Genomic DNA, 16,841 nt, shown 5'->3' with positions numbered 1-16,841 from the left:
CCCCCCATGGCCGCCCCACACAGAGGCACAGACAGTCCCCGAGGCGCCATGCTTTATTCTGAGGGGTGGAGGGCACAGCAAGGGAGCTGGGGGAGACAAGGAAGACAAGGAGTGGGGAGGGTGTTCGCAGACTGGCAGAGCCAGGCTGGGCAGCACTAGCAGGAGGTGAAGGTTTTCCAGAAGAAGTTCTTGCAGGGCGCCTTGCGCTCCCTCTGCGAGAGCTGGGCGAGCCTTCCCAGCACCGCCCGCTCCTCCTCCAGCTTGCCCTCCTCCTCCAGGTCCGGGGCAGCAGCCTCATGCCCCATATCCACGCCATCCAGCAGGCCTGCCAGCATCTTCAGGATGGCATCCTTCCGCACTGTGCTCTGTTCCTGTGGGCAGAGAGCAGGGAAAGTGACACACAGAGGGCCTGTCCCCCACAGCCATCGAGGTCCCTTCATGTCCCCCTGCCATCCCTGGTGTCCTGCCCTCAGAGCTGATGCTTTTCCCATCAGCAGAGCTGTGCCAGAGCTGAGGAATATGTGGCTGTTGAGGGCACTGCTCCTGTCTCCCCTCCCTGTCCAGCTCAGCCAGCTGGACCCTCACATGTGCCATGTTACAGCTGGAAAAGAGCTGCTAACAAATAGGCTTGAATTGGCTGTGAAGTCCCTCGCTGCCCGCACTAATTAAATTTCAGTGAATGCCAAGCTGCCTCTTCCCCTGGTCAGCCCGTGTACCCTTCACTGCTCTGACTGCCTGGCATCCACCTTGGGAAGGTCAGGGAAAAGGCACAGGGTCCTGGGAAGAGGCACAGAGTCCTGAGCAATATTAAATTAAGCTCACGGGGGATGTACTCCACTGTAAAATGAAATGCAACAAGGAGAAGGATGCCCCAAAATCTGCAGCAAAATATTGCATCAGTGGAGGCAGGCAGCTGTATTTCTAGAACAAGAACCTGTGTTTCCATAGCCTGACCCTGGGGGAAGGTGGGATGAAATGGGAGCTGCTGAGCTCCATCCCTTTGCTGTAGCAGAGCCTGTGTTTTGGGGTTTGAGGGATTTCTGCCAGTACAAACTTTGAGTTGTTGTGTTTCTCTCAACTTTACATCCAGAAAATCTGAGGAATTTTCTCGTGCCTGAGAATTTCTGGTCTCTGTGGCTCCTTAGCAGGGACAGCTGGTACTGGCCAAGCTGGGATAGATGGTTTGACAGGAACAGATCCTGTCTCCCATGCGGATGGGAATCTTGGAAGCACATTTCCATGTCAGTCCTCACAAATGCCATATTTACTGCTGGGACTGCTGTCTCTGTCAGCACCAGCATTCACTAAGGACCACTTGGTGAGCAACTCAAAAGATGGATAAATACAGGCAGCAGCAATTATCCTGAGTTTACATTACAGAAGGTTTATGGGCATTTTTTAATCACTTTCTTAGCTCTAGTAACAAGCCTTGCTTCTGCACAAGGGGAACCGAGGCACAGAAAAACTCCATGCTGTATTTGTGGCAGAAGAGAAGGTAAAGCCAGTTTGTGCTCATTCTGATTCCTCCTCCTGTGCTGCAAGTACAGAAGTGCCTTGAGCCTTTGGGAGATAGACTGGGACGGGGGAACCCCCTAAGTGTATCTCCTGGGTCATGTCTTCCTTGGAAGCTTCTTTCCTAGTAGTAAGTGCTGTGTTTGGAAATAACCGAGCAGAGCCAGCGGCCTCAGACTGAGGGGTGGGGAAGGCAAAGCTCAGCCTGTGTTAGGGGATATTCCTTCTGCCTGATCAGCTGTGGCTGTCGGTGAAACCTGGCAGCTCTTCCCTGCACTAATCCACTGCTCACATCCTTTCTGCCTGGAGCTGAGCTCAAAGAGATCCACACTCTCTGGGAGCAGTTTGACATCTCAGCACGGTGGGTTGGGGCAAACCTTTGGGGAGCTGCTCCATTCCCTGTGCTCCATCCATCAGTGCATCAGAGGGAACACATCTTCCTTTTGCATTGTAATGCATTTTATAGGGGCTTATATGTAAAATCCCGATCCTTTTCTTACTTAAAACATCTGTCTGAGTTACAGCAGTGGTGACTGCAGGGATTGGTTCATCAGTATCTAACAGTTTTTCAGTTTGTAGAATGCTCTATAATAGATATAATGATTCTCTTTAATTGTATCATTATTTTGTAAGCAACAGTGCGCAGAAGACTAAGAGTCATTACACTCAAATTAATTTTTACCAAAGCCTTATTTATCAATTTATTCCCTACAATTTGTTTCTTTTTTTCCCCAGCAGCTGGGATTTGCACCAGAATTTACTTCTTAAAAAAAGAGTTTACTTTTTAAGTGCTGGGTTCGTTACTATAAGAATGCGGAGCTGAAAGTTTCCAGTTATCCCCAGAAGGGTTAATCCCAGGCAGCTGCAGGAGCCCTGATCTGACAGAACTCCAGCCCCAGCACCTCACACTGTGCACGGTTCTTTCTTGCAGCCAGTTCTGTTGTTAATGGGATGTGAGCCCACTCCTGGAGCAGCGAGACACTGATGGATGAGCTGGAGCCAACACTAAGACAGAAAAAACGATGTGGACACGCACAAAGGAGAAGTTGGTGCCTGTGAAACCAACACTGGGATCCTTCCCTTCTCTGGAATAACAGCAGCCTTATGGATACAGCCTGAACTGGACTGATGACTAACCAGAGCTCAGAAGAACATCAGGGATGGCAGGGAACATGCAGGTGAGAGAACTGCGGGGAGAGGGCAAGAAAACAGGGCTTGTAATCATGTTATGCTATTGCTTCCTACCCCTTTGGCCTCTTAGGGAAACAGCATGGCAAAATAAAGTTATTATAGTGCTCTAGCCATTATAATATTAGGGTTTTGCCAGTTGGTAGGGTAATTATACTGCTATAATAAGTTCTGCCACTGCATAGAGCTGTGCTGGTTCAGAGTGTAATTATTCTAGCAGAACTATGTCAGTATAACTCCCCTTGTGAATACTACTCTGGAAAAAGCAATTTTATTCTGATATAATTACTTCATTTATGATTCCTCTGTTACTTTCCTACTGAACCCATCTTTTAAACATTTGTCCTTCCCATGAGTCCTATTTAAAATATCATCTCCCTTGATCATTTTACCAATTATGTATCTTTTCTCTCCCTCCCTAGTACTCTGCTTTATTCTCTCATGCTGTACCATTTCAGTAATATTTTCTCCTTTTCCCTCTGCTCTCTGCTGTTCATTTTGCCAGTTTTTGCTTAGCTCAGACTTCACTTCTGCAGCCCCTGGCATCTGGTACCTTTCTAAATCAGCTGGGTAGAGCTGCAGGAACAGCCCCAGGGTCAGCAGCATGTGAAGCTGTAGTGCCTTGGAATATAGAGGGGTGGGAGAGTTTTTTGCACCAGGTAAAGCCTGACTGCCCTTATCCCCCCTCCCCTGGCTCTGTCCTCACCCAGCTCCTGCCCAGGGTGGGTTTTACTCACCCTGGTGCTCTGGATGGCCAGTCTCTCTTCCCCAGGCAGTGCCGTGGCTCTCACACTCCACACCAGCAGCAGCACGGACACCAGGCTGGCCACCAGCTGCATGATGCACAGGCTGGGACTGGTGCTGAACGAGGAAGACTGGGAGAGGGAGCTGCTCCTGGGCTCTCTTCTGCCTCAGACAATGGCTGCAGCCCCTTTTATAGCCCTCCCCCAGCCCAGTGGGTGACGCAAACAATTAAGTCTATATCAAAGGCAAATTAGACTTTGGAGAGGTTGTTAACACTTGGCTGCTTGAGTGGGATACTTCAGTGCCTCTGGGCTCTCCATGTGCCAGACCTGCAGAGACTGAGGAAGCAAAGGCTTGGGACACTCCAGTAACATGCTGTTTCTTCACTCCAAGAAATTGTAGGCGCTGTCTCTGCCTCTCCTAGTTAGCTGGATTCTGTTTGGGAAATAATGTTGGGTAGAAGAGGCCACCAGCTTGCACAAACCTGGATGATTCAGAGGGAAGAGGTAAAACTTCTGGCCACCAGTGCTTAGATATGGTCTTGGACCCTCAGCTGGTGTGTCCAAACAGCTCCAGGCTTTCAGGGTGTTTGGATCTGGGTCTCTGCATCAAGCAATGCATCTCCCTGTGGGATGCCAACACGCCTGGCTTTCCCTGTAGGGTAACATGGGGACAGAGCTGCAGCTGTGCAGTTATATCCTCTGTCTGGAAAATGCACATCAGACCACCTGGAAGCCTGCTGAGGGTTATGGGGTCTTGTTCCTAGTGTTGCTTCAATCCCTCTTGAACCCATCCCAGGAGTGTAGGTCAACACAGTGGAGATGCTGGGTTTAAATGTGTTAAAAACCAAGTACTGAAAGGCTGGTCAGAGCTGGAGCTGCTCTGCCCTGAGAGGCTTAAAAAGGCTCATGCTCTGCTGGCACTGACCACAGGCTGCTTGGAGTGCGTTCCTACCACTCCTGGTCAGCAGTTAATAATGCCTCCTCCTTGCCCCAAAAGCTGTACCAGCAGTGGGACTGGTCCCTGGGCCAGCAGAAAGAGCTGTTGAGCACTGCTGTCTGCACTGTCCCCATCACTTGCCTGTGACATGCCTGTGAGATGCAGAGCTGAGATCCCAGCTCACCACCAGCCCTTTCTCCAGGAGCACTCGCCTCAGGGCAAGTCTTCCCCTGACCTTAACAACAAATGACAATCAAAAGATAAATTGTTATCCTAATTTAGCACATTAAAAAAAAAAACCACAGGGAGGTGACTTGGCCAGGGGATGCTGTGGCAGAATTAAGAACAGAAGGCAGGAAAACCTGTTCCCCATTTCTCGCTCTTACCAGCATTACAGATCCTGGAAACAGCATGATGGAACTTTGCCTGCAAATAATCCAGCTCCTAATGCCAGCTACACCAGCTCTTGAGGGAAAAGATGCCACCACTTCCATGTACACTGTAAAAGAAATGCTGATTCCCTCATTGAAAGGCAGAAAAACCCTTTTCTGAGTCACAGAGCCTTGTGGGGGGAATGTAACAATCTAGCAATTTCTGGAAACGAATTTTCTTGGAAAACTTTGTAACCTCCCTGTTTCTCACCCTCCCCAAGTGAGAGGTGGCTGCCACGCACCACTTCCAGATGAAACATTATCTGTTTCCTTTGAACCTGATCTGGCTGGTTTATCAGAATTGCCGGGTAATGGATTCTGTCAAACACTTCCCAGCCAGCCCGGGGCTGAGGCAGAGCAGGAAAGCTCCGGGCTCCAGCGAGCAGAGAAACCACAGGGACCTGCCAAATGACCCGCAGCCGATCTGCTCCAGGAGGGGTGAACTGGGGGAAGAGCAAATGGAGAAAACACACTTGGCTGCTCAAGGGGAAGGAAGGGCAGGTCCTGGGAGTGTGAGATGTGCTGGGGCTGACAGGTGAGCCCTGCACTGGGGCTGTGAGCAGGACTCACCCCCGTGGGCCGTGCAGGCAGCAGGGGCAGTGCGGGCGGGTCTCCACGCTGGGCCCATCTGCTCTGCCCACGCTGCTCGTTCCAATAAACACAGTTCTGTCTGCAGCTTCCCCTTGGAAGGGGCTGTTGTCTGTAATGCTCCACTGAGAGGCTGGGGTCACAAGTGTGACGATGCTCCTACCAGAAAAGGAAGTGGTGAGTGAGAGATCAGCTGCTGGGGAGGCTCACAGGGATGTAAAGGGTGACCAGGCTGCCCTGAATCCGTCCTGGGGTTAAAGGGCAGTAACAAAATAACTGTTACCTCGTGAGCAGGGGTGACTTTGGAGAGAGCTCCTGCCCAGATACTCCAGCACCAAACCTGTGGCCCTGCTGACAAGCACAGCCCAGCCAAAACCTGTGTCTAGCCTGGGCAAGGCTGGGTGTCTGTTCCCAGCTGGGAGGGAGGGAACAGGGACACATCAAAGTACTTACACTCCAGTGCCCACAGTAGGACTGGATCTCTAAATCCAGACTAGTTTCCTCTGGGCTCTGCTACAGTATGTCTCAATATCAGACACCTTTTTTTCAGGTTGCTCCATCTTTTCTAGTGCCCTTCTCTTTCCTCACATTCCCTCTGCTGCTTCCCCTAGTTAGTCTGTCCTCTGGCCCCTTTGCAGACCCTGCTGACCACCTCCCCACCACAGGCTATAGCACCATCTCCTTCACCAAAGGAAGTCAAATAACTCTGTGGTGGTAAAATTTGTTCTTTTTAGTAATTGGATAGAGTTCAACATACAGCACCAGGGTTGTTTGTACTTCCTACTGTTCCTATCCCATGTGCATTGGCTGTCTGACCTTTAAGAAGGCCCCAATTATTTATTTTTTTTTTTTTTGCCAACCCTTAAAAGCTTATCACCCTGTACAGGAAAGGGTAAAGGTCTGCCCTTGGAACAATAAACATTTCTGATAATTTTTTCCTCTTACCACTTTCTCCCCATTATCTGAAGTCGTGTTCCCTTTGGAAGTCATGTTCCTTGATGCTTTCCTGCCCCCAGCTGCACATGGCCTGAGTGGGTTTCTGCCACTTCACAGTGAGGGTAGATCTGTCTGAAATCAGAATGCCTTTGAACACATCCCTGGGAGCCTGGCAGGGTGGGGATGCTCCAGAAGGAATTCCTGCATACAGTAACTTGAAAAGGCCTGGCTCTCCCAGGATTTTCTCCCACAGTCAGTGTGGCTCCAGCAGAGATGCACAGTGGGTTCAGAAGCACAGCAGAATATGTTTCCACAACCACACGAGACAACCTCCATCTTTTCGTGACTAAGGCTGCACAAACAACATGCACTGGGAGAGGTTTTATCATTCAAGAAAGAGGTCCCTGACCTCTCCTCAGTGAGTCTGTGCAGCAGCACTGCTGGAACACAAAAACTATGACTGTGTCTGACACTAAATGACACACTAAGGAATGAGATTATTTCTCAGTTGCCCTCCTATATGACCTGGATATTTGCTGCCTTCTGCCCATTTGTTGCCTGGTCTGGGCTCAGGTCACCATGCTTTGAAGCACGTAGCAGAACCACATCAGGCTTCCTGCACGGTGTCTGGTTCCCAAAGGTGAGGCACTCAGCTGCAGCTGAAGGAAGGGTTCCAATGCCTTCCTGTCATTGCAGTCCTTGCTCTCTGCCCTCGAGAGTCCCTTGTTGCAAAGGCCAATGCAATAAATAAAGCAGTAGTCAGCTGACAGTTGTGAGCCTTCCTGGAAGGGGAAACCAATTTGTTCACGGGCCTGAAATCACAGCTCATTTCTCAGGCAGTGTTCCCTGGCACTGTGCTCCCCAGGGCCCCGGAGGAGCACGCAGGTGGCTGTTCCAGCCTTGGCTTTCCACTGGCACTAATCTAACAAACCCAGGGAAGAGATTGTGGGAGCGTGGGCTGGAGCCTCGTCCCTGCTCAGAGCTCAGAGCAGGTGCAGGAGGAGGAGGGGAGGGCCCAGGGATGCTGCTCTCACAGCACACACGACTGCAAGGCTGTTCCAGCTCTCTGGGGAGCGGGAGCTGGGGGAGCTGTGCTGCCTCCTGTCTGCCGACCCCAGAGGGACTCAGGAGGTGAGGGGGGGGGGCAAGCAAAATGCCTCAGTGGTGCTCAAAGCCTTTTGTAGAACCGAAAAAAAGGGAAATTTAGGTTAGATATTTATTGGGAAGAAATTTTTTACTGTGAGGGTGGTGAGACACTGGAACAGGCTGCCCAGGGAAGTTGTGGGTGCCACAACCCTGGCAATGTTCAAAGCCATGTTGGATAAGGCCTTGAGCAATCTGGTCTAGTGGGAGGAGCCCCTGCCCATGGCAGGAGGGATTGGGACTGTTTGATCTTTAAGGTCCATTCCAACCCCTTAATATTCTATGATTTTATGATTTAACTGCATGTGAAGTTAAACATTAAACACCAAAATCTTCCTTAGAAAATAACTAATCACTATGAAACACTATTTCAAAGTACCTGTTTTCCAGTGCAAACATGTTGCCTGGCTCCAGGCTGGAGTCATTTCAGGCTGTGAAGCCTGGGGTTACTGCTGTTGCCATGGACTGACCTCTGCTACACCAGAGTTGTCCCTTTGGTGGCAGGATTGGCTGGACAAGACTTGGATAGAAACGTTCCTCTACCATTTGGATCACCTGAGGGATTGCTTATGCACTGCACCTCGTGGGAATTCCAAGAGCTCACCAGGGATGCTGACACATGGACCTGTGACACTGTCAGCACCACAGAGGGGACCACTGGGCTGGGAGAGCCTTGAACAGGAATTGCAGACAGGCTGGGGTTCTGGTTCCTGCTCTCCCCCGGCTGAAGGGGGTGAGACACACACAGGGTCATCACACAGGTCATCCTGCCCTTAACCCTGGCTCACAGAAGTAGCTTTGTTAAGTAAATCCTCGCTGGACATGCCCAGCCCTGGGCTGCTGCAGCAGCCCTTCAGTACCAAGCAGAGGCAGCCCCTCCTGCAGGGTACCTGTGGGGTCCCTGCTCCAGCACCCTCGGCACTTCAAGCCCCATCAGCCAGGAGCTGGTGTCCTTGAAAGGCCTGCACTGACATCCTCAACATTTGCAATAATCCACCCATCTTTATGTGCCTCACACCTCACTGTGCTCTAACTGCGATTCCCTGGCTACAATTCCCCAGCTTTTGCTTATTTGAAAAGCACTTAACTCCATCCTGTACATGACTAGGAAACAGCATCCCCCAGACTTCTCAGCATTTGACTTGGTTAAATTTCTCATCTTACTTTTTAACAGCATTTTGCCTGACTTTTGCTAGACATGAGCTGCTGTTTCATGTTGTCTACACTTTTCCCTCTTCTTCCCCCACCCTGTTACCAAGGGAACTTTCCTCTCCCTGAACTTGGTGGCACTTGTTAATACTTTTTTGACTGCTTGCTTACCAAGGCTGCTGTTCTGATGAAAGATGAATGTCATTCTTCCTTCAGCAGTCCCTTGCTCCAGCTCTCAGCCCCATCAATAATTCAGCCAGGCCTCGACAACATTAGCTCTGGGTGAATATACCACACTCATGCCAATTAACTGACTGAAAGGGCTCGGGAGAGACAGGCAGGAGATTTCACTTAATTTTATGAAGCTCTTTTCTGAACTTCTAAAAACTGAGTTAGTTCAAAGAACAAAATCAGAGCAGAGATCCTGACACAGTTCAAGAGGTGCCAAGAGACTCCAACAATGGATGTGCTAAAGCCCATCAGGCTCCTCTCCCTCGCTTGTCTCCACCTGCTCTGACTGACACAACACTGCACGTTCCCTGGGACAGAGCCTATCCCTGCTCATGTGCTCCTGACTTAATGAGCTGCTGGAACATGACTGCAGCATGTCTAGACAAACATCATCTCGGTGGCTCTTTGCTTATGAACAGCCTTGCCCGTGGAGAACAGTGACTTGGAACGACTCGGAAACTATATATAGGGCCCTGTGGACGGAGTGTGTGTGACTTGGATGGGAAACAGCCTTGTCTTCCTGCTCTCATCACTGGCTACTTGCTGAACTTACACATTTGGAGAGAGCTCAAAGAACCAGAAGGAATAATTAGCTGCGTGGAGGCCAGGTTTGAGGAAGCTCTTTCCCTCCTGGGCATTGTTGTACTCACCAGGGGTGGGTGAAAGGCTTGAACTTGTTACTAGTTGGCTGCTGCTCTAAGGCCTTCCTGGACTACACTCCTGGTCTTGATTCCCGTTCCAGGGGAAAGTGCCAGAGCTAGTTTTCTGTCAAGGACAAAGGGATGAAGGGGGTTCAGGTCCCAGAGGGATTTAAACAGGAGGAGCTAGAACCATTACTGATCTGCTCTTCATAAAAATATTAGAGTTGAGCAATGAAAATGCCTCATTAGCCCAAACGACTCGGTAGCTGTGAGAGAAAGGAGACAGTTACCCAGACAATTAAAGAGACAAAATACGTGTAAAATTCTGAACACAAGAATATAGAGGAGATCCAGACTCAGCTCTGCAGCTCAGCAATGCTTTGCAAACCCTCACGACCTCCAAGAAGCTGTACTGATACAGGTGGTAGAAGGGGGCACTGGGAAAGAACTGACAAGTCTCATCAGAAAGGGGAGAAAGGAGGAGGGCTGGTACTGACCCCACAAGTCCCTTGCTGTGGGCACACAGTGGCTGCACCACCAAGGCTGTTTGTAGGGTCACAATTGTGGTAAAGCTCAACCCCAACCTCTCCTCGAGTCTGCTCCTTCTGTTTCTCTCTTAACAAGCCCCAAAGGCCTCTCTCAGAAGCAGCTTTTTGCCTTCTCCTGATGCCACCTAGTGCCTGTCCCCAGCCTGCTCAGTCAGAGCTCAGCCCTCGGAGCCACCACAGCTCCTGCAGAGGAAAGGAGGGAGTGGGGCCAGGACTGCCAGGAACTGCCTGATGGCAGCAGGGAAATGGGCAGCTGGAAAACAGCTTGGAAAACTGTACCCCAGGCAGCATGTGGACTGGAGCACAGCTTGGGTAACAGGTACTGACACTGCAGCGGGAGCTGTTGGGCTACAAAACAAAACAAGCAATGGGATCACTCTTCAGAGCTTTCTTTGGATGAGAACTTGTCATCCCCGGAGATGAGGGAGAGAGGAAGTCAGAGCGACTACAGAGAGCCCCTGGAAGCACAGCAAACCCTCAGGATCTCTGTTTCCCCTCCCTGTCTCCCCAAAGGACACTGACCCATGCTGGTGTCACCTTAACCAGAGCCGAGTGTTTAATGGAGTGCAGGGAGGGACAGGGGCACAGTGGGTGTGCTGGGAGGATCCCACTGCACTGGGCACGGAGTCTTCAGAGCAGAAGTAAAGGAGTGGAGGCAGATCCATCTCACAGAGTACAACGGAAAACAACTTATGCATCTGGGGGCAGCATTAGAAATAATGATGCCTCCTAAGGACTCACAAATACCCAGGCCCGAGGCAACTCAGCATGACTGAGAGGAGAGATTTGTCAGCACAGCTGATTCCCCAACATCAGTACTGAACAGCAGGCAATGGAGCTAAGGTTTGTTTTTTATATATATATATTTATATTTATATATATAAAGCGCCTATCACCATATTGATAAACATTCTTTGGAACCACTCTGAGGGCAGAGGTAAGAACAGGAATTAGCCTGTGGGTACCTCAGCACTTCTGTTTCCAACCAATTTAAAAAACAAAAATTAAAAAAAAAAAAAAAAAGCCACAAGACTTTGCTGCCAGCCTGCCTGGCTGGTGTTTAATACTGCTACTCCATCAGGGTTGGAGGGAGACCTATTGTGAATGGCAACAGTTTGCACTGTGACTTCTCCAGCCGTGCTGCAGAGCAGTGCAGGTGTCACAGGAGGGCAGAGGGACACGGAGGCTCAGACCCGTTACCAGTCAAACGTCTCAGCAGCAGGGAGCTCCCACGAGGAGAGAGCGAGCTCACCGTGCACAGAGCTCTCACTCTCTGTGCTTAAGGCCGAGTCAGGGACCCTTTGGACTCTTCCCAGATCACCAGACAGAAATATGTGTCAGTTATAAATACATCATGTCAGTTGGGGGTGGAGGTGGGACGGGGGCGCAGGGACGGGGGATTTAGGGTGGGTGCAGGGAGGAGAGAAAGGAAGAAGACACCTTACGTTTCCAGCACTGGAAAGAACAGTTTTGACCTCACGCAATAAGTCACTGGACCTTTTCAATAGTCTTATCTGGCTTGTGCCCCATCATCTGTTACACATCAAAGGGAATGTTGGCTGGCAAACGGGTTAAACAATCCCACACAGTGGAGAGCAAATCTGCAGTCTGCTGGGAAGGTCCCAACCACATCACTGATGATCTCAGGGTCCACCTTGAAGGAAGGAAGCAGCTTCTCAGTCTCACACATCGCTCAGCGCCTGCAGACAGACAGAGTGTCAGGAGGGACCTGCCACAGCTCTACCAGTCCTCAGCAGAAGTATGAATCACCACCTCTGAAACACAACCATGGCATCTGCCTTCATCCCTAGGACACTCTTAGGAGGTTTTTTTCCTGAACCTGCAGTTGCGACCCAGTTAGGAGATGATGGAAAAACGCAGAAATCCTTCAAAAAGGCAAACTGAACTATGCTGGAGCATCCTTTCCGTACCCTCTGGTTTCTTCTAGAAACCATAGCCACATTTGATCTAAGACTTCTGGAGCTTTTCAATGGGAAACACCAGTTCTGCAGGCTCTGGGACTCAGTTTTGGCAGGTGAAGTAGGAGTGATCTGCCATCAGGGCATGGTACATGAACCCAAGGAAGCTTCAAACTGAACTCCAGCCTTCCCTGACTGACTCATCCTCTGCTCTGTCACACAAAACGCTGTCCTGCTCCAACTTGCCCACAGAAGCCTTTGAGGCTGCAGGAAATCCTCAGTCCTGCCCACTCCCACTCCCACCCCGTCCTGGACGGAGGCACAGCAGCAGAGCCCGGCTCACCTTCCGTGCAAACTCGGGCAGGATGAAGGCTGCCCGGTGGATGTCAGAGTTGTAGTATTTCAGACTCCTCTCCTCCACTTGCTGCTGCGAGAGCTGCTGCACAGGCTCCCGGAAATTCGTGTTCTGCAAGAGCAAAGCCAGGTAGCTCTGAGTGCCTGGGTGAGGAGCCAGGGGCTGTGTGACAGGCACCCTGACATGTGGCAGAGAACCAAGAGGACTCGCAGGAGAACAGATGACTTTCTGTTCTAGCATGAGGTCAAAGGTTCTGCACAGCTCCAGCCCCAAGGGCTGGGGTTCACTCTCTGTAACTCGTGTGACCAGCCCTGCTGCACAGATGTCAGTGCATGAGGTCAGACTGGGTGAGCCCCATGCCAGATGAAGCTGTCAGAGTGCCTGAGCATCCAAGAAAGCAAGGCTTTGCTGTTCAGAGCAGAATTCATGTCTGTGGATCAGGCACAGTGCATGCTGCCAGCACCCCAGATAAATCCTGTACAGCAGCAGCACTGCTGGCCCCAAAAACCCACCTGACAGTTGGTCTCAGAGTAACCAGCCCACACCCCAACACTGACTCTCCCTTGGAGGCCTCTGTACGAGCAGATTACCAGTCACAGCCTGATTCTTATCAAGCAGGTGCCCACCTTGCAACAGCCAACATCAACAAGACAAAGCCTTAACAGGCTCTGGGAATTGGTAGCAACTTCTTCCCTTCCAAGTTTGTTGTACTAGACAGAAACCCCTGTCCTTTTCTAAGGCAGCTGGTCAGCTCTGCAGTTCACCCAGCACTGAGCAGGCTGCATTGCAGCTCTGGGACTGCATGGGTCTGGAGGCCCCACAGCTGGGAGAGCTCAGTGCCACAGCTCCAGCTCTTGGGGACAGCCTCAGGCAGACCCTGCAGGTGCTTCCAAGCAGTGGAAAAGGGCACCTGAGGTGCCGGAGACTCACCGGGTTCTTGCTGCAGAGCATGAAGCCAATCTGCCCGCTGGGATACGTGGGGATGGTGCAATAGGCGTATTCCACCACCGGGAACAGAGACTTGCAGAACTGACGCATCTCCTTAATGAGATCCAGGTGCAGCCACTGGCACTCACCTGCAGGGAGAGAGGAAGGCAGGATGCAAGGTGAGAGCTGCCCCCCTTCTCTGTGCCAGGTTAACAGCGGTTCCAAGTCCCAACCTGCTCTGCTCTGCTCTGCACAGCTCATGTGGTTTCAAAGGCAAGACCAGACCCCTACGCCAGTTTTGCTAAGCTCAGTCCAGCAGTCTGAGCTGATGGAGACAGACCAAAACCACAGCTGTACCTGGGAGCCGAAATGCTTTCACTCCCTGCATCACGTCTCCCCAGGAAGAGTTCCCCCTGTGCCTCACCCTTGGCACGCAGTGGTCTGGCATCACCCTCTGCCCAGCGACAGCACCCTCACCTTGGCAGCAGAGAATCCCATCTTCTCGCAGGGCTGTCTTCATCAGCTGGTAGTAAGATTCTTTGAATAAGCTTTCTGCAGGACCTGGGAGAAAAGCGAGTGTGACCCTCAGCCCGCACTCAGCACAGCAAACCCATCAGGATTTCAGCTTTGCTCAATAGCAAGCCCAGGACCTTTACCAAAGGAAGTCATAGCAGCTGCCTTTTGCTCCAGGGAGCATTTTTTAAACAGAACTCCTGCTCCAAACTGCATTTTAGAGATGCCTCTCCTGTGTTGACTACAGCAAGAGTGAAGGTGGCTCAAGCAGTCGTCGTCAGGTCCCTAAAATGAGGTGTCATATCTACATTTGGTCTCTCTGCCTCAGTTTTCCCCTTCAGAAATACAGCAGCCTCACCACAGCCATCTTTGGGATGGGTGCTACACCAACAGTGTGTGACCCACTGCTTCACTGGGCACATGTGCAAAGCTGTCCTTGCCAGCATGGTGCTGTATCCCCCATGGGATTGCTGGTCTCAGGGATCAGCTCTGCCAGAAGCAATTGCTGCTGGAGCTGAATTTTGAGGAGAGAAACGCGTCAGCTGCTTGAAGCCTTGCTAATACAATTTTCTGGTTCTCATCCTTCCCTTTCTCTACCAAAAGAAGCAAGTCAGCAACAGTCTTTCACTTGAAAGGAGCCTGGGCAGGCTGGCATAACTTCCAAGAGGTAAGCAGAAAAGGAGGGGGAGTGTGGAAAGCAGAATTCTTACCCATGGGGTCAGACGAGTCCGTGATAATCACATCAAAGGCTTCTTGATTTTGTTTCATGAACTCAAAACCATCTCCCACGTGCAAGGTCAGCTTAGCGCTGGAATATCCCACTGCCATGCCTGGGAGGTATTTTTTGGATACCTGGATCACGTCCTGCAGCAACACAGAGATCACAAGTGGGTCAGCGGGGGCTACAAGGAGCTGCTTCTCAGGCTACTGTGCAGTTGCAACTGAAAGAACAGCACAGTGAGTCATTTCCTTCCATGCCTTCAGCACAAATCCGACTCAGCCAGCGAGATCCTCAAGAGCTGTCAGCATCTTCAGCCAACAAGCTACACTCAGCCCTTTCCTACGGCCTCAGGGTTCAGTGACACTGTTGGTCTGTCCTTGCCAAACTCAACAAGAAGCTGGAGCTTCAAAGGCTCCCTGAGGAACTGAGTGAACACAATCACAGATCAGACTGCTCTGTGCCCCTTCTCCCTCTGGACACTGTTGCAGAGGTGATCTCCCTTTCTCCCCTCCTGAATGAAGCCATGCCAGCAGGTTTCTAGATGCGAGATGAGAGAGATCCCCATCTCTGCTCCATAGCCATTATATCAGTCCCCCGATAAGATACAGTTTTCTCTCTAACATGGTTAGACAGGCACTGCCCTGGGCCCAGCAACTGTACTGAACACTACCAGCTTCTCACAGCTGGCAGAGACAAAAAAATATGCTGGTGTCAGGCAGTGCTTGTTCAAAACCAGGCACGTTTGCCTACTTAGCTTGGCAGACTGTGCACACATCTCACATAGCAGTGTTTCCCATTCCTAATAGAGCCCTCCTCTGAGCAAAACTTCCTAAGAAAGTAAAATATCAGAACAAACTGGCCGAGAGGAGGAGGACTAGCTCATTTATCATGGAAACAAATCCCCCTTTCTTATTTCCTGCTTTCAGTCGCAGGGACTGCTCAACACAGCGACCATCCTCCTCGGGCAGGAGCAGCAGTCAGTTCAGCAGCGAGGCAGAGGGAAAAGCAGCACCTCCACAAAGCCAGGGCGCTCCTCCAGATCCCGTGCTTGGCCCACGCCGGCCTGGAAGGGCCTCAACCGCATGTGTGTGAAAGAAATCACATGGAAGAGGCAGCCAGCTGCCACGTAGATGACTTGTAAGGCAAAGAGGTGGCGCTGTCAGTGTCACGCCAGCAGAACCGGCAGCAAAGGCGCCCGGTGCTGACAAGGGGCAGCAGGTGAAGCCGCAGCTCCCGTGGATGCTGTGAGGCCGGGCTGCTTCTGCCGGGCAGCCCGCCCGCCCGGAGCCCCGGGGCTCCCGCACGCAGCCGGGAGCCCAACGCACCTCATCGATCTCGCACTGCACCACGGACTCCACGGTGGGGTGTTTGACCACCTCTCTCAGCACTCCCCCGTCGCCGCCGCCGATGATCAGCACCTGGCAGGGACAGGGCAGGACAGCGGCCGTCAGCGGGGGCGGCTCGGGGGGGCTGGGGCTGCCCGGCCTAACGGGAGCGGCGCGAAGCCCCGCGGGCCCGTCCTGCCCGGCGATGAGCTGCGGGGCCCACGCGGCTGCGGCCACGCTCGCCCGGCGGGCCCGGGCAGCCCCCGGGAGCGCCGCAGGGCCCGGGGCGGGTCTGCGAGCCCCGGCCGGGGGGACCCCAAGGAGGGGCCGGGGACGACTCACCTTGCGGGGGTCGGGGTGGCTGCAGAGGGGCAGGTTGGCGATCATTTCCTGGTAGGAGAACTCGTCCCGCTCCGTGCACTGGATCACCCCGTCCAGGACCAGGACGTTGCCGTAGGTAGTGCTGGGCAGAGCGGGGGAAGCGGGGTTGGAGCCGGGCCCGGAGCCGCGCTCCCCCGCGCCCTCCCCGCGCCAAACAGGCCCCACCGCGTGGCGCCGGCCGCCCCCCCCCGCCGCCCCCCGCACCTGCGGAACACGAGGATCTCCTGGTAGCGGGAGCGCTGGTGGTGCAGCAGCTCCTCCACCTGCAGCGACATGGCCTGGCCGGGCCAGAGCCGGCAGGTCTCTCGGAACCAGCCCTCGCGGATCAGCGCGGCCGCGCCGCGCTCCATCGCGGCCGGAGCGCGGGGCGGAGCCGCTGCGGGGGCAGCGCTGCGGGAGCTCCGCGCTCCGCTCCCGCCGCCGCCGCTGCCGCCTGACCCCGCGGGCGCGGGAGCCGCGCGCAGGGCCCCGCGCGCCCCGCCCCGCCCCGCCCGCCGCCATTGGCCCCGCGCCGGCCCCACGTGCCCGCCCGTCACGGAGCGCGGGGCCGCCCCCGCCAGGGGAAAGGGCGCGCCCGCCCCGCACACACCCCGCGCCCGCCCCGCGCGAAAAGGGGCCGGGTCGGGTGGCTGAAGGGCTGGATGTGACGG

At 52.9% G+C, this 16,841-nt stretch overlaps 2 protein-coding genes across 3 annotated transcripts; both read right to left on the bottom strand.

Moving 5' to 3' along the window:
• Nucleotides 1-41: 41 nt before the first annotated feature.
• Nucleotides 42-9,743, bottom strand: LOC108502670 (somatostatin-2-like). Of its 2 annotated transcripts, XM_017825820.1 has the most exons (3): nucleotides 9,512-9,743; nucleotides 3,438-4,882; nucleotides 42-371 (listed from the first exon to the last, which is right to left on the bottom strand). In XM_017825820.1, exons 2-3 carry the CDS (start codon nucleotides 3,537-3,539, stop codon nucleotides 156-158), a joined length of 318 nt encoding a protein of 105 aa, XP_017681309.1. In that variant the 5' UTR covers nucleotides 3,540-4,882; nucleotides 9,512-9,743; the 3' UTR covers nucleotides 42-155. The 2 variants fall into 2 exon arrangements, with proteins under 2 accessions (XP_017681309.1, XP_017681308.1); XM_017825819.1 differs by lacking the exon at nucleotides 9,512-9,743 and having other exon boundaries at nucleotides 3,438-5,341.
• A 1,337-nt stretch (nucleotides 9,744-11,080) lies between these two features.
• SRM (spermidine synthase) lies at nucleotides 11,081-16,657 on the bottom strand. The gene is made up of 8 exons (XM_017825818.1): nucleotides 16,396-16,657; nucleotides 16,153-16,273; nucleotides 15,811-15,903; nucleotides 14,475-14,628; nucleotides 13,729-13,812; nucleotides 13,255-13,400; nucleotides 12,313-12,435; nucleotides 11,081-11,750 (listed from the first exon to the last, which is right to left on the bottom strand). Exons 1-8 carry the CDS (start codon nucleotides 16,539-16,541, stop codon nucleotides 11,733-11,735), a joined length of 885 nt encoding a protein of 294 aa, XP_017681307.1. The 5' UTR covers nucleotides 16,542-16,657; the 3' UTR covers nucleotides 11,081-11,732.
• Between the last annotated feature and the right edge of the window lie 184 nt (nucleotides 16,658-16,841).

The sequence above is a fragment of the Lepidothrix coronata genome, unplaced genomic scaffold (genome assembly GCF_001604755.1).
Source record: "Lepidothrix coronata isolate B3197 unplaced genomic scaffold, Lepidothrix_coronata-1.0 Scaffold122, whole genome shotgun sequence".
In the NCBI taxonomy this organism is placed as follows: domain Eukaryota; kingdom Metazoa; phylum Chordata; class Aves; order Passeriformes; family Pipridae; genus Lepidothrix; species Lepidothrix coronata.
This window is presented reverse-complemented; position numbering and strand designations above follow the sequence as displayed.

Excerpts from the sequence above, each read along its gene's own strand:
- SRM (XM_017825818.1), bottom strand. The coding sequence starts at position 16,541 with ATGGAGCGCGGCGCGGCCGCGCTGATCCGCGAGGGCTGGTTCCGAGAG. Across the intron at positions 13,813-14,474 it reads GGACTCGTCTGACCCCATGG|GTCCTGCAGAAAGCTTATTC; the intron begins GTAAGAATTCTG and ends CTTTTCTCCCAG. Across the intron at positions 12,436-13,254 it reads TGCTCTGCAGCAAGAACCCG|AACACGAATTTCCGGGAGCC; the intron begins GTGAGTCTCCGG and ends TTGCTCTTGCAG.
- LOC108502670 (XM_017825820.1), bottom strand. The coding sequence starts at position 3,539 with ATGCAGCTGGTGGCCAGCCTGGTGTCCGTGCTGCTGCTGGTGTGGAGT. Across the intron at positions 372-3,437 it reads TGGCCATCCAGAGCACCAGG|GAACAGAGCACAGTGCGGAA; the intron begins GTGAGTAAAACC and ends CTCTGCCCACAG.